Here is a 23,597-nt window from a genome sequence, read left to right as displayed (position 1 = left end):
AGCACATATTAATGGCTCGCGCCGACGAGAACAATGAAGATCGGGAACATGTTGGATTCGGAAATGTCGGAGCTTATTACTTTTTGGTCTAGATTCTAGAAATCAATAGGTTCATGTAGTGCATTCTTGTATAAACCATATAAATTTTCCAAGAACCCAGACCAATTTTGAAAATTTCCAAATTATGGCAATTCGCTCAGTTTCCGATCTTTTTTTTTGGAAAATTCAATTTTTTAGATCATTTATCTGTAATTTTCAGAATTCCAATATCACTAGATTTCTCAAGAACAGCTCTTAAAAAGTTGAGTTTTTTTTATTAATATTTTTTTTAGAATTTGAAGAAATATCCAATTTTCAGCAGCTTTTTTGGAAATTTCACACTTCAAAATTTTACTTTTCAGATTTTCAGCTTTTGTACCTTTTTCAGTAGTGTTAATATTATAAAGCACACTATAAAATTTCAGATTTCCAACAAGAAGCTTATAAAAGTTGGTTTTCAGGAAACTTCCGGTTTTTTGTCAAATTTTCTCGCACAATTTTCAGATTTTTTTGACTGTAAATTTTGAGTTTTCTAAAATAAACATTGATCTATGTATCCATTGTAGGGCTCCCATGAGGTCGCCGCAAAGGCGCCTCCGCCGGCCTCAGCTGTCGCCGCGCCGGCCTCACGGCGTCATTCACGCCGCATGTATAGTGAGGTGCGTAACCGCGAACGTGTCGGCCGCTTCCGAACAACCACCTCTCCACACTACGTTGCACACACACCAAGCTACTCATTTCACGCTAAGCTGCGGAACCCCGAACGTGTCGGCCGCTTCAAATAACTACCTCTCGCACTTCATTTCACGCACACAGCGGCGCGCGGCGTCGGCGCGAGGTCGGCGGGTGTGAGGCCGGCGTGAGGCCCGCGCCTCACTCAGCTGGGAGCCCTAATCCATTGTGAGCATGTAATAACGATCCCCTTGATATTTGGTGTGTGTGCTCAGCTTTTCGAGTCTATCTTGCTTTCCCCCTGCTCTCTTTACAGTTAACCAGAAAAGCCAACAATTTAAAGATATTTATTACAAATTAAAGCTTCTTCAGCACCAATGTATGTTGCGTCAATTCAAACAGCTTCTTATCAAGTTGTTGCAAATCAAAATCAAAAGCTTCTTCTTGACCACCAGAGTACGTGCCGAGCCATTCAAAGCCGTAGAACATCAGCGCAAGACGAACCGAGCCATAGATCCGATGAGCATTGTACTGGATCGCATCGATTCCGAGTGGCAAGCCGAGGAACAGGATTCCTTGAAAATTAAGTACCCTTTTAAGCTTATTTTTAGGCCTATTTTTTTTCTAAACTCTAGACATACCCCCTTTATTCAGCATGCATTTAATTTTGAGCATCTCCCTCAAGTCACCAATCGGGTCTAGAGGATCCCCATATCTTCCCAATCCAGAATGTTCTAGGGAACTGAATGAAGCCGCAAAATCAAATGTCCCAGCGTACCTGAAATTTAGAACCTTACAATTGGAAGCTCAGAGCATATGGAAAATCACAAACTTCTCCCAATCATTCACAAAATCCATTGGTAAAATCGATGAGAGGCGATCTTGGAACTCTGTTGGGATCGTCAGCGTGTTGTACTCTACTGTTAGAATCTTCTTGGCTCCATGTCGCAGAGCCATAACCTCCACCCAAGGCTTCATGCTCCCAACTACAAGTCCACTGGAGCCATCCAGGCGGTGATGATCCATAGCGTGATATAGGGACACTGAAATTAATCGGGTACTATAGGGATACTGTAGGATTACGGTAGCTTAAAAAAATTGAGTTTTGAGCCAAGGGTGTGCGGTAATTTTGGCGAATTTGCCGTTTGCCGAGCCTGGCAATTTTGCCGAATATCTGTCATTTCATAGTAGCACACGCGCGCCCATGATTTGTCGGTACACCACTCCCCACTACTCCTGCCACCTCGATCGTTCAGTATCGCTTCTTCGGCTTATTAGCTAAGATCAAAGTGTAGTATCTGTTCTTATCGTATTAACCTACGGTATACACTCGAATGAGTGTAATAAAGGTTATATGATTTTTGGAACCTAGGGAAGACTCGGGGCTTGCTCCGACTTCCCAAGGGTCGTCCTGGCGTTGCACTGCTGTCGGGCTCGGCCCAGTCCCCGAGGGGACAAAAAAATTTCTATTGAATATTAGAAACATTAGAAAATTGAAAAAAAAAATAGATTTGCCGAGCTCGACAAATTTTGAGATTTGCCGCACACCCCTGGGGTTGGTGGATAATCTTCAGATACTGCAGTGGTTCTGTAGTATTACTTCAGGATCACTAGTGTCCATGAAAAATTATAAATTAGATTTCCAATTTTTCCCAATGTATAGAAAGGTTTTCGTGCTTTTCAAGACATGTCAAAGTTTATGGAAATACAATAAGTATGCAGCTTTCTTTTACCTGACTCTGAATAATATCCAATAGCGCCAAGCTCGGTTTTCGAATAATTCATCATTTCCGGTATCAAATCCCAGTACCTCGGTTTTGACCGGTTTGTGGAGCTTTTGTCGTTGAAGTAGTACTGAAAATGTTCTGATTCTTTCTCACAAAGGCAGTGTTCCTGAAAGAACCCCCTGAAAGAACTTACATCTCCAATTGCTGCATATCCGTTCAACAAGAACTCGTTGGCTTTGGAGTCTGGTATCTTTTTAGGGGGAAGCTTTGGTTGCGGCTCCTTCGATACTTTAAGCCAACTGGAGAACACTTTTTGGCAGGTGGGCTCATTGAGCATTCGGAGTGTTGGCACAGGCAGTGTTGGATGCAAAATTTCGTATCCAAATGGCTTATAGACCTGGAATTCTGATTTTTTTTTAAATTATTAAATAATAATAAAAATTTCAGGCCAACCTTTTCATTCAACTCTTCCAGAGTAACACTTCCCAAATGAGTTTTCACACGATAATCTTTCAGTTCATTTGGAGCAATTTCCACCTTATTAAGGGTAGTTTCAACAGTGTAATTTTCTACTTCTCCGCCATTTTTGGACCTTTAAAAAACATTTAGAATAACACAACAAAAACAAATGAACTATATAAACTCACAAAAAGTAGGCAATAATGAAAAATCCGACAATTGCACTCCCCACTAGACACCGAAGCATTTTGGGCAAAAGTGAAGAATGGAGAATGGCCATTTTATCGCTGATCTCCCACCACCTCCTGAGATTTGTGAAGAAAGATTTGAAATCTGGATAGAGGATCTTCCAGATTTTCCTTTCACAGTGTACGAGAATAGCGACATTTCCAAATTTTGGAAATTTTTCAGAGATTGGCCTAATTACAATCAGGTCGTTGTCTTCGTTACCGTAGCCAGTAGTACTAACAATACTCAACAAATTGAACACCATAATTTATGCAGGCCTTCTCGGGCTTTCATCAAAACTATCGGAGCTTACTTGTTCATAAAAATTCAGGAGGTATGGCAACAAGGACATTTCAAATCCTTTTTTTTTAATTTTACAAATTTTTGTATCTTGTCCATTATAGAATGTTTCGGTCAAAAACTCCACAACGTATCAACCGGATTATTTAAATTCGTTTTTTTTTGTCCCCTCGGGGACTGGGCCGAGCCCGGCAGCAGTGCAACGCCAGGACGACCCTTGGGAAGTCGGAGCAAGCCCCGAGTCTTCCCTAGGTTCCAAAAATCATATAACCTTTATTACACTCATTCGAGTGTATACCGTAGGTTAATACGATAAGAACAGATACTACACTTTGATCTTAGCTAATAAGCCGAAGAAGCGATACTGAACGATCGAGGTGGCAGGAGTAGTGAGGAGTGGTGTACCGACAAATCATGGGCGCGCGTGTGCTACTATGAAATGACGGAGTGTAGTTGGGAGAGGGTGGAGGCGCAGACAGAGGCTGGTTGCCAGACGTGCATGCATTCTATTCGAAAGAAATTCGGTTTTACAAACGAAGGAGGGTAAATTCAAGGGTGGACGGCGAACGATTTTCCGGCAAATTGCCGGAATCTAAATTTCCGGCAAACCGGCAAATTGCTGAATTGCCGAATTTGCCGGAAAAATGGTATATTCAGAGTCAGGTAAAAGAAAGCTGCATATTTATTGTATTACAAAAAACTTCAACATATCTTGAAAAACACAAAAACTTTCTAACCACTATGGGGTTATTCAAGTAATGTCGGAAAATTAAAAAGTGTAGAACAATTACGTCACAACTATATTCAAGTATATAAAAACATGTATTTAAATACATTTGTGACGTCACAAATGTATTTAAATACATTTTGCTACATTACTTGAATAACCCCATTAGGAAAATTTGAAAATTTAATTTGCATTATTTCCTGGGCTATAGTCATCCAACTCGGCAAATCCGGCAAATCGTATATTCTATTCTTTCCAATATTTAATTGAACTTTTTTTGTCCCCTCGGGGACTGGGCCGAGCCCGGCAGCAGTGCAACGCCAGGACGACCCTTGGGAAGTCGGAGCAAGCCCCGAGTCTTCCCTAGGTTCCAAAAATCATATAACCTTTATTACACTCATTCGAGTGTATACCGTAGGTTAATACGATAAGAACAGATACTACACTTTGATCTTAGCTAATAAGCCGAAGAAGCGATACTGAACGATCGAGGTGGCAGGAGTAGTGGGGAGTGGTGTACTGACAAATCATGGGCGCGCGTGTGCTACTATGAAATGACGGAGTGTAGTTGGGAGAGGGTGGAGGCGCAGACAGAGGCTGGTTGCCAGACGTACACGCATCGGTTCGAAATAAATTCAGTTTTACAAACGAAGGAGGTTAAATTTACGGTTTCGGCAAACGGCAAATTCGGCAATTTTGCCGCATGATAGCCCTGTTAAATCTTTTATCTGTACGAACTGTGAACTCTTAAGCTTTAAGACCTTCTAATCACCAGATAGTTTAACATTGGTAAAAACACTCGAACCGCATCTAAAACTTCAAAAAATAAATCAACCATATTTATTAATTAAACAAAAAATTTAATATCGACTTTCGCTGGAGCCGTCGCAAAAATCGATCGGTATTCAGGATCCAAGACGTCACGTTTGAAGGGAAACACGACATAGTCGAAAAAGTAGATCTTGTGCAGGAAATACCGAACGACTGGGTCCTCGCGAATTTGTTTCTCGGCTGCCAGGCGGTTTGTTGATTTGAATGTAGAGTGAGCGGTTTCTCCTTCTGAATTTATGACAATTTTTGATTTAAAGTTTGAAAAAAAAAACTCTACTCACTCAAAATATCCTTCTCAATGCTCTCCACAAGCTCGTGCCTGACCCCTTGCTTCCTCAAAATTTTTGCCAGTTTCGTTGTCGATGAAGTTCTCTCGTCCAAATCTGACCCCATCATTAGCAGCTCCCATTTCGAGACTCCCTCGTTAAAGCCGCAGTTCCTGTAACCATAAAAATGATTGTGATCCTTTACCTGTGAGCTCAAGGCGCTTTCTCACCAAGAAAGTGGCGCCGCATGGGCTTCCATAAGTATAAAAGTCATGTTCCGATCATTTTGAATATTCCACAGCCCATTGTAGATCCTCTCGACAACGCATCTCATATCACTTCCACAATCGTAGCACTCGCTTTTGCTGAAATCAGTGAGAAAACTAATCGTAGAATAAGTCATAAGACAGTATTACAATATTGTTAGAGTACAAATGAAAAATGGTTAAACTATATATATTGAAGGACTACAATTAGTGGTGGTGCTTCTACTGGGCTTTAGTTTAGACCACGTAAAAGGACTGTAACCTATAGTCCAGCCATGGATTGGGGCCGGGGACTGTGGCTGATAATCCGGTCCTGAATTGCTCCACTTCCTAGTCAGGTAAACATACCGTATTTCTTCTATTAATATGGCTGCAATACTATTCTTCGATGGTCTTCTCGCTTGCAATACTAATAGGGAGTGCAAGACTATTAGGGAGTGCAATACTAATTTTCAGAGCATTTTTCTGACTTCGAGCTTACTATTTTTGTTCTGAAAAAACTCGAATCTTATGTAAAAATTCAGAAAATTTGATTGAAATTGCAACAAAAAAGTTCAATAACTTCAATGTTATAAAAATTTTCACGAAAATTGTTGAAAACGACGCAAAAAATGTTGTTAAAATCTCAAATTTAGTGAGGCGGGTTTGCACCGAAAAAAAGTAGACGCAAGACTATTAGGGAGTGCAATACTAATTTTCGGAGGGTGTTCAAGGTGCAATACTAATAGGGAGTGCAAGTCTAATAGGGAGGCCATACTAATAGAAGAAATACGGTATGTGTAAACCTACGCCGGACTTGAACTCGTGACCTCTTGCTTGTCAGCGCCCACAACTACCGACTGAGCTATCCCTGCCACTATGCAATTAATCTCTACAGTAGTACTCATGTAGTAGTACTCATGTAGTCTTACAGACTGATCTACTTTTTTGCGGGTTTTAGCTCACATTGTATTCTGCTGTGAAGAAAGCCAGGAACCCATGAGCCCACTCATATGAAAATCTCACTTACTCAACACACTTGTTTAGGTAAAATGACAAAAACCGGCGAATAGGGTCTCGAATAAATGCAAATTTCACAGTATCCGTGTCGTTCTTGAGATCATCAGAGAAATTTGTAAAGCTATGTTCTTGCATACAGTGCCTGGAAATGCATGCTTGCAAAATTTATAGCTTTTTTTACTTACCTCGGGGCTTCCCAGGTATCGTTTAATGTGTTTTTATCTGCCACAAATTGGGTTTCATTGTACAGCAAACACATGAGATTAGTTGTCAGTTGAGACATAGACTTTCGAATTTCACATGCAACTAGCTTATTTTCCGGGGAGACCTGGAAATTTTTAAATGAATGTAAAGACAAAAAAAGTGCTCACAAAAAATCCAGGTACATAATTGATGAATGGAACTATAAAGTCGTGTGTCATGTTAATGTTTTCTGGAAAAAACATTAGAAAATAAATTTTTTTTTTTTTTGCTTCCCAGCATTCCTACCTTCAATATAATTGTTCTTGAACATTTTCCAGTAAACCAGGAGCCCGAGAATGCAAGAAATTATAAATGCAAGCCGGCGGTATTGTTGGGTGATTTGAATCATTGCAAAAGAGAATTCAAACAAACAATATGTGAGCGTCTTTATTTCTAAATTTTGGACAGACAAGTGTAGATTTGTTATCTTCAATTGAGAAGGATGTTGTTTGGAGAAAACACGATAGGTATCGGATTTTTCTTGTCTGGATGGGGGAAGTAGATTGTGAATTGAGAAAAGCTTTCCGGGGACAAATAGTTTTCATATAGTTTCTTTGAAAATTTTATAGATATTTCATATCAGAAAACATCTCTGAAATGTAGGGAAAAGTATCAAGATTTTTGGAATTTTCAGCTAAAAAGGGTGTCAAGAAAAAATCTGTAGTATTATTTTAACTTTGTACAAAAAATGTTTTAGTACATACGTCATTCTTGGTGTGAAAAATAGTGTTTGACCAGCTGTGAAAAATGCTAATTTTGCAATTGTATAATATTATATGCTCCCAGACGGGTGCTCTTTTCTGAGCCCGCAATTCTATTTGGAAAGACCTATAGAGCTCCTAGACAAACTCTGCGGGCTCTGCAACTTTAATTAGAAATTGCCAGCACTTTTTTTATTAGGATAAATATATTTTGATAGATAAGATTTATTAAAGTATGTACGTATGCATGTATAACTTCTTTATCAAACTGAATCAAGGTAGTACAAAAACGTATAAAATAACTAATCAAGTTTCACAAATTTCGGATTATATACACGTTTGCCCAGCTTTGGGTGGAGAATATCGTCGAGGGAGATCATCATGTCCTGAGGGAGGCGGTGAAGGGAAACGAACTTCTGTGATGCATATTGACCGGCCTGGAAAAATTATCTGTAACCCGGAATTAAAATACCCTTTGTTGGAAAGCTTGAAGCTAATACTAAGCTACTACTAATTACTACTAAATAGTAGATGAAAAGTTACTACAATTGTAGGCTTAGGCTTTGGTTTACGCTTATGTTAAGGCTTAGGTTTAAGCTTAGACCTAGTCTTAGGCTTAGGCTTAGGCTCAGACTGACGCTTAGGCTTAGGTTAAGCCAGGCAGTTCTATGCAAAATCGACCAACACGTTACCTCCATCGGATAATAATGCCATTCAGGCCCAACTCCGGCGAGCTCACTGGGCTTGAACGGCATGAATCGATTCAGCCCTTTATCATCTCTGGTATCAGTCGGGAAAATCCCGGCTCGAGCCATGCATCTGCCCATTCCACGATCCTCTGCCCAATCGTAGGGGCATGTGTACTCGTCGTGATACAGCTTCTCCACGAATAGTTTCACTGCAGCGTTGGATAGTATGTAGCCGGAACCTCCGGAGTTGTAGCCATTTTTCTTTAAAAATTTTTATTGAGGTTAATTGTAAGCATAATAACAAAATAATAACTTACAAAATACGGTTTCAGAACATAGCCTAAGTACAGTGGCTTTGTAGGATCCAGCGTGCTCAGGTACTCCTTCAAATGGTCCATTGCGAAATAAGTATCGTCATCAGCTTTTAGGTACCAATCGAAGGATTTTGAAATGTGCATATAAGAGTAATAGAATCCAAATGTAGTTTTTCGGAACAAGTCGTAGTAGGAGTCCTTCAGGTTTAAATATACTGTAGAATAAGTCATATTAGAGTTTGGAAGTGGAGTTTTTGTGAAGAACCGCCCGTTGTCACATTTCGGAAGCCACGTAGACGCAATTGATGGTACACGGTCATCATAATGCACTGCGGAAGTCTCCACAAAGCAGAAGAGTTGTCCGGTGGAAGGAAGCTCTAGGGCAGAAGCTGAATGCACAATTCCTGGGGTCAGCTTTCCTATGCTCCGAGTTCTGAATTAGTAAGATTTGCACCTGCAGTTTTTTTTTAGTTTACGGAGACTTACGGAGGAAAAAATTTCTGATGAATCATGGCGGGGAAATATGTGTAGAGCTCGGCAGGCATTCTGAAATGGAACTTTGTTTTGAAAAATAAACTTTTTCTCATACTTACAAAAACTTCCGTTGATAGGTAAAAATCTGATAATTCAAAGCGGCAACTGTTACAAGTGCAAGAAGTGCTACCTGGTCCAAACGCTCAAAAGTGGCAGCCATTGGGGAAATATTGGGGAAAATAGTGAATTAAATCGTTTTAGCTTTTCGTCGTGGGAAGATTTGAATCTGGGATAAGAATCTTTTAGCACTATTGCGCGCTAGTTTTGCATGAAATTGATCTTGTTCTTCATGCGCGATTAAAACATAAAAGATTAATTCTTTCCTATGCTATGGGACCCTCTTCGTTTAAAGGGTTTAGGACATTCCTGAAATTTTTTTATGGAAAACTAATTTTGGATCCAGAATATCAAAAAACCTATGCAAAATCGACTTTGTACCTCAAAATGTTCAAGGAAAAGAGCAAAAAGTTGAAAAACCGACCGTAATTTTCACATTTATGAATCCACTTATTCACAATTTGTTCTAAACGTTATCTTTTAACTAACCACACAGTGTTTAACAATCAGGACTATTTTAGAAATTTTGAGTCATTTTAGGGACTAATTTGTATACAGATTTTTTTTTAGTGCGTAGTGCGAAAAGTAGTTATTTGGAAGCAGCCGACACGTTTGGGGTTCCGCGCATAATTATCATTAGAGACATTTCACAAAACACTTCTGCAAGTCTATTATCTCAAACACATCAGGAGAACAAAGGAACGATATCCCGGTGGCAAATCTGTCATTGTGAGATATTAATCTGAAGCCTTTTTCTGAATTAAATATTTGAATAGATTGTTATCTATCTCAAACAAACTAGCTCTGTACTTTGATCAGATTCTCAACTAATTGCTGGATTTTATTTGAAAATCGAAACTGGAAAAATGAAACAAGATCGGTTTATTCAAATTACACCACTACCAACCCAAAAATATCCATTGCACCGCTAGCTGACACAGAAACGTAGGCTCTGAATGGATTTTCCGTGCGATGCCGGTACGCCCCGAAAAAGTTCCGATTCACGTACATCTGAAGGCCAGCCGCCTCGTTGACGATGGTTAAGTTGAATCGAACTCCCGTTGCGAATGGGTACCCTCCGTCACGATCAGCAGCCTGCCAGACTCCTCCGATGCTCGTGCTTCGGACCACCTCAATACTTTCTGTTTGGGAAAGGATCATGCTTCCGTGGAAGTGCTTACCACATTTTCCTCAGGTCTTGGATTGAAATGGAAGAGGATGTTTTGATTGTAGGCATAAAGATTTACGGTCATTTGACTAGCGTTTGGCCCAGTCTTTGGACGGGCGTAGAGGAGGATCCTCTGACCTCTCTGGAAGGATCCAGAGGGGAATCCTTTGAAAAGATTTTTAGCTATTGTTCTACCACCACCTCCTCCTGATCCTCCTGATCCTCCCCCACCTCCACCTCCATGAGGCCTCCCACCATTTAAATATACATCTCTTCTTCTAAATGTACCTCTTGTTAACTGTAAAATTACCTTCACAAGATTCACTACTCGAGGAAATATCAATAGCTCCGGCAAATTGCCAGATAATCAGGAACAAGTACAACCGTGCTGAAAGCGAGGACATACTGCAACACCGGGGTTTTTTCCATGCGGAGTCTGTGTGTTTTATACTTGCGGCGCCTGTAGTTTAAACGGAGAACAAGGAATAAATACATAAATAATTTATTGCAAGGATCATAAAACATGCAACGGAAACGCAAGTTTATGGAATTACGAGTTTGTTCCAGGTTGGCGGGTAAAAGTCCTCTTTGGTCATTTGAAGTTGCACCTGGAAAAGTAAAATATTTTTTTACTGAAAAATGAATGATGTAGTGATATACCTGATCCTTAGTCTCCCGTATGTCTCGATAATACACTGCTGATTGATTTTTTGATAGGTACCCAATCCACCAGCCGAATGTAGACGAAGGTGCTGAAAATTGGGAATGTATTAGGTAATTTTACTGACAAAGTGTGAATAAAATTTTGATAAGCTAATTTCTGAACTGTGTTCTCAAAAATAGGCAAGTTTCCCAGTTTTGCCCAACAAGATATAACTTGGATCAGAAATCGTCTAAACTTGCGGAAAACTCGTGAAAAACTTTGTCAAGATTTGGCAAAACTGACCAATTTGGGCAAGTTTGGGCAAAACTTCTTTGGCAAAGCTTGGTCAAAGCTATTTGGGCAAAGTTTCGGTAAAAACAACTCTTGGGCAGAATATAAACAACTTGCCTTGCTCAAAGCTTTGGCAAAACTGGGCAAAACTTGGACAAAACCTCTCTTTTCCAGAGTTTGCCAGTTTTTGTTCCATGTAAATATATATTTGGTCAAAAAAAAGAGAGCTACCGACTTCGAAATCTTAGGTCCGCTGCCACTAACCCGTTATCAGTGCAGAATCACAATAGTTATCGGTACAGAGTCACCAAAATTCTTCTGTAATCAAATCATATCCACAGTTCGCACCGACGAAAACATTTTATTCTCCATTTCTGGATTATTTTTTTCTTTTTTCTCCAAATTCGCCTGATTTCAATCTGCAGACACTATTGTCCTTGTATCTCATGAAGACATCTCTCAGTCTTGTCGAATATATAGTCCAGAAGAAGCGCATTCATACTGAAATGATGTGGCCGAGAAGACCGTGAGTTTCAGATTTTTTTCCGATTAAAATTTCCGTAAATTTTCAGAAAATGCTCCAACGACTCTACCGCCGTACTTGTATTTGTTTTAGTCATATTTTTTGTGTACACCCTGATGACTTACAATGAGGCTCAGGTAATTTTTCACACTGGTTCTAACCCCAAAACTTTGAAATCTTAATTCCAGAAAGAAAACTTCAAGGACTTGGAAGGTATTGAAATGTCTGAGGGAAGAATGAACAATGCCACGTTGAAACTGCTTGAGGGGATCGATGTTACAGAAGCTGTAACTACAGTAACCCCAGAAGTGAAAGCTTATCTGAAAATTGCCATAGTCATTGTGATTACAGACGATACTGATCCGGAGAACTATAGAGTTGCTCTAGGTATGTACTTGAACTTAAGAGCTTTTGAAGGCCTAAGCCTAAAGCTTACGCTTAATTAGATAATTTCAGATTCCATGGAGTGCTACTGTAAGATTCACAACTACGATTTTGTACTCGCTTTGGACACCGGATACAATTGCACACATACTGATGTAGGTCATTAAAGTAAAGTTTTCAACTTTTCATAATAATTTCCAGAAATTCTTCCGTCGCCACTGTGTGGTGGCGAAAATCCTGTCCGACTATGACGCCATTCTGTACTTGGACGCCGACGTTGGAGTTGTGAATCCGGAGCGGAAAATTGAAGAGTTCCTGGAAGATGGGATAGATATCACATTTGTTAATCGATTTTATAACTGGGAAATTGCGGCAGGGTATTATCTCGCAAGAAATACAGAATATGCAGTCGGCTTGTTAAATGGTGAGTTGTTAATTTAATTTAATTTAATTTAATTTATTTACGCTGTTAGGTTTAGGCTTACGCTAAGGTTTTGGCTTAGGCTTAGGCTTCGGCTTAGGCTTCGGCTTCGGTTTAGGCTTAGGCTTAGGTTTTGGTTGTGGCTTTGGCTTAGGCTTAGACTCAGGCTTGGGCTTAGGCCTAACCACAGGTAGAACGAGTATTACCTGAAAACGGTTATATTGCTAAACTACTGGCTCAGCTCAAAATAACTTTACTTTCCAGATTTCGCCGACTACGAGTTCAAACTCCCCGAAGGATCCATCGGAACCGACAACGTCGCTCTCCATGTGAGTTTTTCAACTTCTCCCTAGTGCCTTTAATAATCTGAATTTCTAGCTGTTTCTTTCCGAGAAGCTTTTACCAAACTCGACGCTTGAAGTGGATCTCTGCAGAAAAGTGTTCAACGCGTCCCAAAACTTTGCAGACCTTTTCTCTTTCGAGGCGTGCATCAAGACTTATTTCGGAGTTGCTACCCATTTTGGCAAAGTAAGAATTATGAAGAAGGGAACCGGCTGGGCTCGAGATGGATGGCTAACTTCTATGGTGTGGCATCCTGAGCTGGACTTCATGCTTCATGGATGGAAGACTAATGAGCTGGTGGAGACGCCGAAGGAAATTGTTGGGTAATCCTTTTAAAAATGAAATGTAATTTCAAAATTTTGAGTTTTTACAGTGCTTATCAAATGATTCGAAATCAATGGTACAACCCTATGAACGGCACAATTATCCTCGCCAAATGCAATCCCGAGAACACAACTTGGAATATGGACTCAAGATTTATGGGTGAAAAAGAGGTCATTCTAGCCAGCCTTCGTGCATTCGAACGAGATGTTGCTCGGGAACAAGTGAGATCTGGCTCTAGGATAGATATGCTAATTTCACAGCCCGATAAACCGAAAAGGGAATCTCCGAACACTAGGGATGCGGATGGACGGCTGAAGAAGTACTTTTTCTGGTAGAACTTTTGTTGTGTTTAATAAATTATTTGGTTTCTATTTTCCTAGATGCACTTTTTTAAGTTCCAGATCTAATTGAAAAAAGGCAGTTTCCCCTATATTTCGCTGACTATGAGTATGGCCTCGAGCTGGCAACTGAGTAGCGTACGTCAGGGGATCTCCTCAACCGTGGTTTTTGGCCTAACAGGTCTTAGGCCTAATACTTGTAATCGTCTATTTTGCAAGAACTCAGGATAGTTTGAAAGGCTATGGCCTATGCTCGGCCTTAGTTTCAATATCATAGTAAAAACACTTTGATAGTATTTTCAAATACCTTTATTGAGTCGTACTGAGCCGGACGACAAGAGTATTGCTTTCGTCCGGCCAGCAAGTCAGGTCTTTCTCGACTGAAGAATCTTCTACTCGTGAGGGTGTGCCGCCATATGCTCTCTTGCCTCGTGTCTCTCGTCGTCACGCGCCCATAGACGCGCGACGGCAAGACCACATGACACTAGAATGAGAAGAGATCAAGGACCACTTCCACAATAGTTTATAATAGAAAAAGATACAGATGTAACCAAGCATGAAGTTTTACGAGATTACATGGTAGTATAATTTTCTATGAAAAAGTACAGTAGTTCGGTTTATCAATTTTTTTTAGATTCATTCATTTTTAAAGATGGAGTACTAAAAAAACTACCGACTTTTGTAGTGAGATGTTCTGAAAATTTCGCAAAAAAAAAGTTAGGTTGGTTCAAAATTTTGGGAAAAAAAGTGTTTAAAAGATCCAAAATTTTGACCATCATAGCATTTTGGAAAGAAATTTTCAGAACGTCCCATTTTTGGTATTTTTTGGCCAATTTGGTATCTCCACCTTTGAAGCAGCAGCCGACATCTAACGGGTCCCTCATATTAAATTTAACAGTCTGAAAAATTCGACTAACAACTGAATATTATAGCTACAGTATCATATGGTCTACTGTAACCATTCGGTAGTAGTGTAGAGTTACTTGTAGTTTTGTGCCCAGTTGATAGCAATAAAAGTATCGAATGGGTCTCGCCACGCAGATAGCGAGTTGTTAGTAACTCAGGGTGGCGAGACCTAGATATGAAATTGTTAGATGTAAAGTTATATGATTTCTCAGTGATCACCGACTTTCCGATACATTCTTCACCTCTGGTGTGCTTCTGCAAAACTTGAAATAACATTTTATGAGCCCCCGAGAAAAAACTCACAACAACGTTGATAAAAACACGGTAAGGCTCAGGAATAATCCATAGGCTTTTCTCAAAGTTCAATAAACTCAATTCAGGAGAATCCAGATCCTTCTGTTTGAACGGATGGCTATCGGAGAGAGGGGAGAGTGTGGAAGCTTGATGTAGATAATCATCTGCAAAAAAAAAGGAAGCTTGGAGGTGTGAATCAAAGCTTGGCCAAAACGGGCCACAAATCAATTCGGACTGAAATACTTAATATTCACCAAGGGTAGTGTAGTTGGTGCTACGGATTTGCGATCTACCGGGGTCAATATAAAAAGCACTATAGCTTTGAAGAACCCTACTTGGTCATCCTTTAATTTTTGAGCCATCGATATGCTCTACAACGCGCATTAGCTCAGTAAATTCAGTAAGTCAGTAAAAAAATGAGAAATTGCCAGATCCTAGCAAAAACGCTGTTGAAAGAAGTATTGTCAGGTGTGAAACAGAAAAATGCATATGAGCACAGTCCTGGAATACTTCAGGTAACAACTTTCTAAGATTCGGGGAACACTTCTTACCTAGAATGGCATAATACGCAAGCTGAAGCTTGGAAGAAAGCCTTGTCGCAATAAGAAATATAAACGGAACAAGACAACAAAACTGAGCCTCCACGGACAACGACCAGGTATGAGTGAAAATGTCGATAGCTTTGGCTAGCTGAAGTACTTAATTTTATCAAAAATTTCTCAGATTCACCAAGGGTAGTGTAGTTGGTGCTACGGATTTGCGATCTACCGGGGTCAATATAAAAAGGACTATAGCTTTGAAGAATCCTACTTGGTCATCCTTTAATTTTTGAGCCATCGATATGCTCTACAACGCGCATTAGCTCAGTAAATTGCAATCTGTCAAAGCTTAAGTAAACTGTCCGAATTGATTTGTGGTCCGTTTTGACCAAACTCTGTACACCGCCAAGTTTCCATTTTGCAGATGATTATCTACATAAAGCTTCCACACTCTCCCCTCTCTCCGATAGCCATCCGTTCAAACCGAAGGATCTGGATTCTCCTGTATTGAGTTTCTTGAACTATGAGAAAGGCACGTCGATTATTCCTGAGCTTTGTCGTAATTTGGTCATTTTGCTACTTTTTTATCAATGTTCCAGCTGATGTGAGTTGATTTTCCAGAGGGCTGAGAAAATGTTATTTCAAGTTTTGCAGAAGCACCCCAAACAGGAAGTATGCGTCTGTAAATCGGCGATCACTGGAAAATCATATAACTTTTGCTATAGAGACCCACAGAATCTGAATTCGATCGGGAAAAAGTTCAATTGCAGTCTGCTGAGTACTCTGGAAGATCTTGGTGAGCATGGGGCCATTTATCATATTTTTTACCATAAACTTTTGGAAGCCTGAAAAAGCCTAAAAAGGCTTGAAATTTACTGAGCTAGACATGCAAATCCTGGTTGTTATATTCAAATTTCTAAGGAGCTCTATACCTACCTTTCTAGATTTTTCAGGCTTTTTTAGGCCCGTTCAGGCCGTTCTCAGGCTCATGCAGGCCTATAGGTTTGTGTGTACTTATTCAAAAGATCTGAACGCATGGATTTCAAATTTCAACACGAAATAAGGAGATAATCAAAATTGAAACAAAATTGGGAAGTAGCTTGTAAATCCCGCTGCATTAAGAGATCAAACAATACATAGAAAAAGTCTTCGTGAACTTCGATTGACGTCTCATTTTTAGCGGAGATGGTTATCGACTAGGTATAGTTCTTGGTATAAGACACCCTAAATTTGAAAAAAAAACTCACGGAAAACTAGTGATGATTTTGAAGACGGATTGTCCTTTAATCCCTCCAATCCAGTACTATTTTTCAGGTATCATCTCTGATCATTCTCGCCTATCAAATGTCACGGATGTCCTCCGAAATCAGAGTAACGTAGTCTTTGCATCCTCCACTTCCGATGATCACATGCACCTCAGCCTGAAATCTTACAAATCAGTTCGAAGATTCCATCCACGCCACAAATACATCCTCTATGGCCTAAACATGAGTGAAGCCTTCATCGAGAAACTTCCGCAAAGAGATAAACATTTCGAGTTCCGAGTCTTCAACACTTCTCAGTACCCGAGCTTTGTGAACAACTGGCTCACCTACAACTTCAAGCCACTGCTCATGGCGCAGATGCTCAAGGAGTACAAAGCCGTATGGTGGATCGATGCGCATATTGAATTACTTAAGTCGAATATTTCGAGGAATCTACAAAAGGAGATAATTCTCAAGAGAAATAGTTCTTACTTCGCCTCCGTCGTATCCTTATCTGATACTAGTCATAGCAATTTTGCAGTTCTAAATCCAGCAGTCCTTACCTACTTTCCAACAAGCTCCATGAGGCTTCTTCAGCGCCAGAGACATGTCGCCGCCGGATTGATCTTCCTCCCAAGGACCAGATATACCATGCAATTATTTAAATGGTGGATCCTGTGCGCTCTTACAGAGGAGTGCATGAACCCGCCAGGATCTCGGCTGCGGTGTGTGTTCCGGCGGGATCGGTACAAGCATCCGGGGCATTGCTTCAGGTAAAGAATTTAAACCATCTTCTCTTTCAACTTTCTAGTAGTTTCAGATTTGACCAATCTGTTCTGAACCTTCTTCTGCTCAACGATTTCCAAGACTACCGGAGGTACTACTCGAAAAAGTTATCGGAATCGTTTTTGAGAATGGTTGATTGATTGTTTTTGATAATAAAGTTGAAGTGTTTATTTTCAGTGTTATCATTGGTTCACGGAAAGTAAGAGAGAAACAATTAAATTGTGCAAAAAAGTCATGATAAAGGCGGGACCTATTATCGATTTTTCTTGTGATTAGGTTCAACTCAATGAAAAAGGGGTACTTCCTCACAGGATTTACATTTTTTCGTGCCGACGAGCAGGTACTCCGACTTGCGGAAAAAGTTGTGTCCTCGCTTTAAATGCGTATAATTCCTTGAGTGGCAGGCGCGGTTCCGGGGCCTGGAGCCTGCCTCAAGCTAGTCTACCTCTTCGCCTCACTTGTGCATTCAAGCGTGAAATGAAAGGTTCGGTGTTTACACAACATAATGAGGAAGATAGTTCTTTTGCAGCGACTGACACTTTCCGGGTTCAATGCCGCACTACACAGAAGGTACTGCTCGGGGCGCAAGGCAGGCGCGGCAGGCTTTTCGGCACCTACATGGAATCCCTACTTGGAATAGCTTGTACCTTCTACATCATACTACGCAAAAGACACGGCTCGTGGCGTGAGGCAGGTGGCGATCGCCGCAAGGCAGGACCGACAAAGCATAAAACTGAAACTCTCCCATGGATCCGAATCGTTTCGTTGCCTCGTAGCTGATTTATATCTACAGATTCTCCTATTTTATTCAGTTAGAAAAAAAACCGTTTAAGATAGAAACTCGGATTCCGGGCTTTATCCCGACTCCTCATCGCCACACCATTTGGTCTTTAGAGGCTTGCTATTCACCTAAGCTGTTCACGGCTATTCATGTCGGAAGCATCTAAACCAAAGCGATTGGATTTGCAAGGGCTCCGAGGTCTTGCCATCTTGGCAGTACTCGGTTTTCATTTCTATCCTGCACAGTTTCCCAATGGATATCTTGGAGTTGATCAGTATGTGCACTTTTCTTTTTTATTTTGTTTATTTCCACTTTGAAATTTTACAGATTCTTTGTCCTATCCGGCTTCCTTATGTGCATGCTACTGAAGCGAGCTGAAAGTGATTCAACTTGTACTCTAATCACCTTGTTCTACTCGAAAAGGTTCAAGAGAATCCTTCCGCTTTACCTACTCATCATCCTGCTCTCCATGATCTCCCTCTACACAATCTTCCCAGACACCTCTATAGAAACCAACCAAAAATCTGCCACCCGTGCGATGCTCTTTGTGTCAAATGCTCCAACTTCAGCGCAAGATAACTATTTTTCAATGGTAATTCATAGGTTCTAAGAAATTTTTGATAAAATTGAAAAACTTCAGCTAACCAAAGCTATCGACATTTTCACTCATACCTGGTCGTTGTCCGTGGAGGCTCAGTTTTATTGTCTTGTTCCGTTTATATTTCTTATTGCGACAAGGCTTTCTGCCAAGCTTCAGCTTGCGTATTATGCCATTCTAGGTAAGAATTGTTCCCCGAATCTTAGAAAGTTGTTACCTGAAGTAATCCAGGACTGTGCTCATATGCATTTTTCTGTTTCACACCTGACAATACTTCTTTCAACAGCGTTTTTGCTAGGATCTGGCAATTTCTGATTGGCAAGTTTTCAGCTTTTTCTCAAGCTTTTTGTTATTGACTCTACTACAATTTCAGGAATGATAGTGTTCCAACTTGGAATTCTGAATAGATCAGAAGTCGAGGGAGACGTCGAAGAATACAAACTTATAGTCGACAAAGAGGAAAATATCCCGGATGCCGAAAAATCGCATTCAGTAAATTATGTGTCATATCTCCCATTGTTCAGTATAATATTCATCAATGCTCTTCCCTACACACTGAGCACGGATTTTGTCAGGTAGATTCAAATAATGGGGCTCATAATTTTCCTGCTAACATATTTCAGGCCTTTTGTAACACTTGTCACTGGATTTTTGATGATGATCTCTGAGAATAACATGTTATTGTCAAACAAAGGCTTAGCCTACATTGGAAATATTTCATACTCTCTTTATCTTATACATTGGCCTGTCTACGCGTATTGGAAACTTACATGTGAAGGGGACCAGAATTGTGAGTTTTCGCTAAAGGTTTATTACGGGAACGCAAAACTCCAAGAATGTATGCACAACATACTTGACGCGCAAAATATCTCGTAGCGAAAACTACAGTAATTCATTAAATGGTCAGTAATGTGTCGATTTACGGGCTCGATTATCGAAATGAACTTGTTTTCTAATACATAGTAATAGCGATATTATTTTTATTATTTTCTTATTTTTTCTTATTGTTCGGTATAATATTCTATCGATACATATATAAATGATATTAATCCGTTTCAAAAATCCCATAAATCGACACAAACGCTACAGTAGTCATTTATAGAATTACTGTAGTTTTCGCTGCAAAATATTTTGCGCGTAAAATATGTTGCGCGATACTCATCAGTTGTATTTGGGAAGTAAAGAAAATCAGTTAAAAAAAATGTTAGCAATATTTTAATAAGATAAGTTTCCTGATATCCTATAATTTCCAGTGCTCATAATTGCATTGCTATCTTCAATTGTACTTGCTGTAATCGTTCATGAGTTCTTCGAGAAGTGGTATCTCAAGCTCTGCTCTACCAGTATCGGACTTGTCACTGTTCTTCTCATCTTGCTTAACGTCTTTCTTATCAATAAGGAACACTTTAAAATGGGTCCAAAAGAAAAAGAAGAAGTGGAAAAAAATGTAGCTCTAAATTATGACGATGCAATTCTAAAGAACCATCAATGGGATCTCAACGACCAGCAAAGTATTTGTGTGTCCTACTGTAACTACGAAGCATACGCTCCATTGGGCTGGTGCAATCATACGGTATAGTATTATAATTATTTAATTTTGATAATGCTCACTGAAAAAGATTTTTGCAGTCTCTTTCTCCATCAGGAAAATATAAAATTTCTGTGATCGGAAACAGCTGGGCTGCGAACCACGGGGCGATGGTTCATGAGGAGTGTGGCAGCAAGGCGAATACAATTCTGCAGGGATCCATGGCAAGTGGGTAGAGATTTTTTGACTTTTTGACATCTACACCGAGAATGTTCTAGGTTGTGAAGTTTTGTACCCGAGCCTTGTGAAGGGAATGGTCTGTCAGGATTATGTTGATGATTTTCAAAAAAGGATGAAAGCTGAAAATCCTGATTATCTATTTATCATTACAAGGTAAGCTATGATTATGTTGGCCAGGACGAGCTTTTTTTAATTCCAGATACATAAGTGTCGGTGAGCCATTCCCTGCTAACATTACAAGTTTCGATTTGGACCCAATCTACCAAACTATGAAAAATCTACTTTTTGGACTATTGGCTAGTACAAAGTTAAAAATTTACATTCTCGACGCAATACCCAGACATAACGTCAATAATACAAAGTTTATTGCGGAGTGGGTGAAGGAGGGTGTGAATCTGGTGGAAATAGATGTAAGCTTTCAAACGGACAAGGCTACTTGCTCAAAATTTATTTAGAAACGACTTGGTCTAATGGAGGATCAACTGACCGACGGAGCCTCCTACGAAATGGCGCGTCGCAGGTACGCGGCGCTCGTAAAAGATTGTGATGGGCGGTGTGTTCTTGTGGATTATAAGCCAGTGTTCTACAATTCAACTATCAAATCCTACCGGATATTTGACAATAGTGGGTACTCCTACCTCACGACGCCGAAACATTTGACACCCCGTGGTTTGGAGCACGTTAGACATGTCTGGAAGGATGTTTGTGCGACTTTGTAGCTAATTTTTAGTTGTTGTTTTCTTTTCTTTTTCAATAAACACACTTTTTTGAATATTCAATTTTGAGTTGCTGCTCGAGCCCTTAAGGGGAAACCCTCCCACTGACGCGGGGGACACAGCTTTGATAACTTTGAGCGACAATTTGAATGTTGAAGATTTTTGACAGTTTTTAAGACAATTATAAACTAAAAAATGTGTTTTCCAATTTTTTTGTGTAGGCCAGAATGACTTACTTCCGTTTGAAATTTGAAAAAATTCCCGCCAAAAATTCCCGGTGGCAGTTTAAATACAACTGACCTCCTTGGAGAACACAAAAATTGTGCAATTTTTCTTGTGTAAAAAAAGCCAAATAAATCGATATTTTAATCAAAAAACGCTGAAAAAAAAAAGTTTTTTACGTAAAACACGTGGTTAATTCTTTTTTTTTTAAATTACTGGTCCTCATTTTGATTTATTTTCTGTTGGAAACGCTAAAATCAAGATAAATTTGTTTTTGGACTTTCCTACTTCATGTCTGCCTGTTTGCTTAATTGCCTATTTTTGCCTATAAGCATAGGCAATACCGGTACGTTTATGTGCCTACCACATGTCTACCTCCCTAGGATGCTTACCTGAATGCCTATTCTGTGCCTACCTAAGGGCCTACGCGCCTACTTCATGCCTGCCTATTTGCCTAGTCGCCTATTCTGTGCCTAGTAATTGTTTTTTTAATCAGATAAATCGATATTTTTAACGAAAAAATAGTTGAAAAATGGTTATTTTTGTCACGTGGAGAACTTGTTTAATTCATTTTCTTACAAGGAAAATATTTCAGCTCACAAGTCGACTTCCGAATGAAACCTATGTCATTCAAAGATAGACTTTTAGACTGCCGATAATTTTTTCAGAAATGACCTAGAGTTCAACTCTCCACCACGGGAAATTTTTTTTGCGAATTTTTTCATCCCAATGCTGATCAGTTAAAGGTGGAGTAGCTTTGGGACGAAAAAAATGGTGGAGAGTTGAACATATAATATGAAAATATAAAATGAAATTATAATATAAAACTTGCAGAAATAATTGTATTTTATTCGATTACGACTGGACCTGAAACCACAAAGAAACCACAATGAAACCCATTCTAACCATGAACAATTGCATAGCAAAAGCAACGTAACTTTTTTTGAACTACGAGGAACTTCATTAAATTTCTTTTTTTTCCAGACCAAATGTGTGTCATAGTACCGGTAACCTGTGCAAAGCTGAAATGGATAATGTCACTAGTTGGGTTTACGATAAGACTCAGGGATTATTTATAACTGGTGAATAACAAAAGCCCCTTTTGTTTCGGAGTGGTTTACGTAAAACACGTGGTTAATTCTTTTTTTTTGATTTGTGGCCCGTTTTGGCCAAGCTTTGATTCACACCTCCAAGCTTCCTTTTTTTTGCAGATGATTATCTACATCAAGCTTCCACACTCTCCCCTCTCTCCGATAGCCATCCGTTCAAACAGAAGGATCTGGATTCTCCTGAATTGAGTTTATTAAACTATGAGAAAAGCCTATGGATTATTCCTGAGCCTTGCCGTGTTTTTATCAACGTTCCAGTGGTTGTGAGTTTTTTCTCGGGGGCTCATAAAATGTTATTTCAAGTTTTGCAGAAGCACACCAGAGGTGAAGAATGTATCGGAAAGTCGGTGATCACTGGGAAATCATATAACTTTACATCTAACAATTTCATATCTGGGTCTCGCCACCCCGCCACCAGGAGTTACTAACAACTCGCTATCCGCGTGGCGAGACCCATTCGATACTTTTATTGCTATCAACTGGGCACAAATCATCAACGACTATGGCAATTTTCAGATCAGCTTTCACTTCTGAGGTTACTGTAGTTACAGCTTCTGTAACATCGATCCCCTCAAGCAGTTTCAACGTGGCATTGTTCATTCTTCCCTCAGACATTTCAATACCTTCCAAGTCCTTGAAGTTTTCTTTCTGGAATTAAGATTTCAAAGTTTTGGGGTTAGAACCAGTGTGAAAAATTACCTGAGCCTCATTGTAAGTCATCAGGGTGTACACAAAAAATATGACTAAAACAAATACAAGTACGGCGGTAGAGTCGTTGGAGCATTTTCTGAAAATTTACGGAAATTTTAATCGGAAAAAAATCTGAAACTCACGGTCTTCTCGGCCACATCATTTCAGTATGAATGCGCTTCTTCTGGACTATATATTCGACAAGACTGAGAGATGTCTTCATGAGATACAAGGACAATAGTGTCTGCAGATTGAAATCAGGCGAATTTGGAGAAAAAAGAAAAAAATAATCCAGAAATGGAGAATAAAATGTTTTCGTCGGTGCGAAATGTGGATATGATTTGATTACAGAAGAATTTTGGGAGAAAATTTGTATACAAACACCGAGTTCCTAGGACGTTACAGTAGCTTTCTGACACAAATTTTCAAAAAAAAAAAGAACAAAAAGGAGCCACAAA

The 23,597-nt window shown here is 39.7% G+C and overlaps 8 protein-coding genes, 5 non-coding genes and 2 pseudogenes across 15 annotated transcripts; 5 read left to right on the top strand and 10 right to left on the bottom strand.

Annotated features, from left to right (window-relative positions):
• Positions 1-1,059: 1,059 nt before the first annotated feature.
• Positions 1,060-3,848, bottom strand: F56H6.2 (DUF268 domain-containing protein). Its single transcript, NM_060702.2, has 7 exons — positions 3,086-3,848; positions 2,892-3,030; positions 2,632-2,835; positions 2,445-2,565; positions 1,544-1,754; positions 1,353-1,489; positions 1,060-1,286 (listed from the first exon to the last, which is right to left on the bottom strand). The coding sequence occupies exons 1-7, from the start codon at positions 3,175-3,177 to the stop codon at positions 1,069-1,071; spliced, it is 1,122 nt and encodes a 373-aa protein (NP_493103.1). The 5' UTR covers positions 3,178-3,848; the 3' UTR covers positions 1,060-1,068.
• Positions 1,968-2,173, bottom strand: F56H6.17. Its single transcript, NR_050641.1, has one exon. It is a non-coding gene; the product is annotated as an Unclassified non-coding RNA F56H6.17 (non-coding RNA).
• F56H6.15 lies at positions 1,969-2,155 on the top strand. The gene has a single exon (NR_000143.1). It is a non-coding gene; the product is annotated as a small nuclear RNA F56H6.15 (small nuclear RNA).
• Positions 3,602-3,788, bottom strand: F56H6.14. Its single transcript, NR_000142.1, has one exon. It is a non-coding gene; the product is annotated as a small nuclear RNA F56H6.14 (small nuclear RNA).
• A 595-nt stretch (positions 3,849-4,443) lies between the features above and the next one.
• Positions 4,444-4,630, bottom strand: F56H6.16. Its single transcript, NR_000144.1, has one exon. It is a non-coding gene; the product is annotated as a small nuclear RNA F56H6.16 (small nuclear RNA).
• A 348-nt stretch (positions 4,631-4,978) lies between these two features.
• Positions 4,979-7,108, bottom strand: F56H6.13 (Carbohydrate sulfotransferase). The gene is made up of 7 exons (NM_001375226.2): positions 7,004-7,108; positions 6,886-6,947; positions 6,700-6,842; positions 6,525-6,656; positions 5,480-5,614; positions 5,265-5,422; positions 4,979-5,211 (listed from the first exon to the last, which is right to left on the bottom strand). The coding sequence occupies exons 1-7, from the start codon at positions 7,104-7,106 to the stop codon at positions 5,000-5,002; spliced, it is 945 nt and encodes a 314-aa protein (NP_001361878.1). The 5' UTR covers positions 7,107-7,108; the 3' UTR covers positions 4,979-4,999.
• Positions 7,109-7,760: 652 nt separating this feature from the next.
• Positions 7,761-9,155, bottom strand: F56H6.1 (N-acetylgalactosaminide beta-1,3-galactosyltransferase; the record flags this gene model as incomplete). The annotated part of the gene is made up of 5 exons (NM_060700.1): positions 7,761-7,895; positions 8,151-8,408; positions 8,465-8,894; positions 8,948-9,007; positions 9,055-9,155. 5 exons carry the CDS (start codon positions 9,153-9,155, stop codon positions 7,761-7,763), a joined length of 984 nt encoding a protein of 327 aa, NP_493101.1.
• Positions 9,156-9,941: 786 nt separating this feature from the next.
• F41D3.12 lies at positions 9,942-10,624 on the bottom strand (annotated as a pseudogene). The gene is made up of 3 exons: positions 10,531-10,624; positions 10,234-10,385; positions 9,942-10,183 (listed from the first exon to the last, which is right to left on the bottom strand). Coding segments are annotated over exons 1-3 (488 nt in total).
• Positions 10,625-11,600: 976 nt separating this feature from the next.
• F41D3.11 (Nucleotide-diphospho-sugar transferase domain-containing protein) lies at positions 11,601-13,483 on the top strand (the record flags this gene model as incomplete). Its single annotated transcript, NM_060699.2, has 8 exons — positions 11,601-11,680; positions 11,727-11,814; positions 11,866-12,064; positions 12,134-12,216; positions 12,263-12,485; positions 12,747-12,811; positions 12,861-13,147; positions 13,198-13,483. The coding sequence occupies 8 exons, from the start codon at positions 11,601-11,603 to the stop codon at positions 13,481-13,483; spliced, it is 1,311 nt and encodes a 436-aa protein (NP_493100.2).
• Positions 13,484-13,568: 85 nt separating this feature from the next.
• Positions 13,569-13,634, bottom strand: F41D3.16. Its single transcript, NR_101633.1, has one exon. It is a non-coding gene; the product is annotated as an Unclassified non-coding RNA F41D3.16 (non-coding RNA).
• A 1,399-nt stretch (positions 13,635-15,033) lies between these two features.
• On the bottom strand, positions 15,034-15,377 carry F41D3.15 (annotated as a pseudogene). The gene is made up of 2 exons: positions 15,238-15,377; positions 15,034-15,187 (listed from the first exon to the last, which is right to left on the bottom strand). Coding segments are annotated over exons 1-2 (294 nt in total).
• Positions 15,166-17,427, top strand: F41D3.9 (DUF1647 domain-containing protein). The gene is made up of 6 exons (NM_060698.2): positions 15,166-15,344; positions 15,410-15,602; positions 15,650-15,829; positions 15,880-16,021; positions 16,540-17,242; positions 17,290-17,427. The coding sequence occupies exons 3-6, from the start codon at positions 15,749-15,751 to the stop codon at positions 17,393-17,395; spliced, it is 1,032 nt and encodes a 343-aa protein (NP_493099.1). The 5' UTR covers positions 15,166-15,344; positions 15,410-15,602; positions 15,650-15,748; the 3' UTR covers positions 17,396-17,427.
• Positions 17,428-18,185: 758 nt separating this feature from the next.
• Positions 18,186-21,121, top strand: oac-25 (Acyl_transf_3 domain-containing protein; the record flags this gene model as incomplete). Its single annotated transcript, NM_060697.3, has 11 exons — positions 18,186-18,310; positions 18,364-18,628; positions 18,677-18,815; positions 18,866-18,952; positions 19,008-19,209; positions 19,258-19,424; positions 19,888-20,207; positions 20,264-20,390; positions 20,441-20,555; positions 20,602-20,812; positions 20,858-21,121. 11 exons carry the CDS (start codon positions 18,186-18,188, stop codon positions 21,119-21,121), a joined length of 2,022 nt encoding a protein of 673 aa, NP_493098.1.
• Positions 21,122-22,247: 1,126 nt separating this feature from the next.
• Positions 22,248-22,877, top strand: F41D3.8 (Interleukin-22 receptor subunit alpha-1; the record flags this gene model as incomplete). Its single annotated transcript, NM_060696.1, has 4 exons — positions 22,248-22,273; positions 22,325-22,422; positions 22,552-22,712; positions 22,761-22,877. The coding sequence occupies 4 exons, from the start codon at positions 22,248-22,250 to the stop codon at positions 22,875-22,877; spliced, it is 402 nt and encodes a 133-aa protein (NP_493097.1).
• F41D3.7 (GALNT3) lies at positions 22,801-23,571 on the bottom strand. The gene is made up of 3 exons (NM_060695.2): positions 23,283-23,571; positions 23,149-23,236; positions 22,801-23,097 (listed from the first exon to the last, which is right to left on the bottom strand). Exons 1-3 carry the CDS (start codon positions 23,300-23,302, stop codon positions 22,885-22,887), a joined length of 321 nt encoding a protein of 106 aa, NP_493096.1. The 5' UTR covers positions 23,303-23,571; the 3' UTR covers positions 22,801-22,884.
• Positions 23,572-23,597: the final 26 nt, after the last annotated feature.

The sequence above is a fragment of the Caenorhabditis elegans genome, chromosome I (assembly GCF_000002985.6).
Source record: "Caenorhabditis elegans chromosome I".
Taxonomy (NCBI): domain Eukaryota; kingdom Metazoa; phylum Nematoda; class Chromadorea; order Rhabditida; family Rhabditidae; genus Caenorhabditis; species Caenorhabditis elegans.
Note: the sequence above shows the minus strand (reverse complement) of the source record. Positions and strands in the feature narration are given on the sequence as shown.

Excerpts from the sequence above, each read along its gene's own strand:
- F41D3.9 (NM_060698.2), top strand. The coding sequence starts at position 15,749 with ATGAGAAAGGCACGTCGATTATTCCTGAGCTTTGTCGTAATTTGGTCA. Across the intron at positions 16,022-16,539 it reads GAGTACTCTGGAAGATCTTG|GTATCATCTCTGATCATTCT; the intron begins GTGAGCATGGGG and ends ACTATTTTTCAG. Across the intron at positions 17,243-17,289 it reads CATCCGGGGCATTGCTTCAG|ATTTGACCAATCTGTTCTGA; the intron begins GTAAAGAATTTA and ends TAGTAGTTTCAG.
- F41D3.7 (NM_060695.2), bottom strand. The coding sequence starts at position 23,302 with ATGATGTGGCCGAGAAGACC. Across the intron at positions 23,237-23,282 it reads ATGATGTGGCCGAGAAGACC|AAAATGCTCCAACGACTCTA; the intron begins GTGAGTTTCAGA and ends GTAAATTTTCAG. Across the intron at positions 23,098-23,148 it reads TGACTTACAATGAGGCTCAG|AAAGAAAACTTCAAGGACTT; the intron begins GTAATTTTTCAC and ends TCTTAATTCCAG.
- F56H6.13 (NM_001375226.2), bottom strand. The coding sequence starts at position 7,106 with ATGATTCAAATCACCCAACAATACCGCCGGCTTGCATTTATAATTTCT. Across the intron at positions 6,948-7,003 it reads CAAGAACAATTATATTGAAG|AAAACATTAACATGACACAC; the intron begins GTAGGAATGCTG and ends TGTTTTTTCCAG. Across the intron at positions 6,843-6,885 it reads ATTATGTACCTGGATTTTTT|GTCTCCCCGGAAAATAAGCT; the intron begins GTGAGCACTTTT and ends AAAAATTTCCAG.
- F56H6.2 (NM_060702.2), bottom strand. The coding sequence starts at position 3,177 with ATGGCCATTCTCCATTCTTCACTTTTGCCCAAAATGCTTCGGTGTCTA. Across the intron at positions 3,031-3,085 it reads TTCATTATTGCCTACTTTTT|GTCCAAAAATGGCGGAGAAG; the intron begins GTGAGTTTATAT and ends TGTTTTTTAAAG. Across the intron at positions 2,836-2,891 it reads TGGAAGAGTTGAATGAAAAG|GTCTATAAGCCATTTGGATA; the intron begins GTTGGCCTGAAA and ends TCAGAATTCCAG.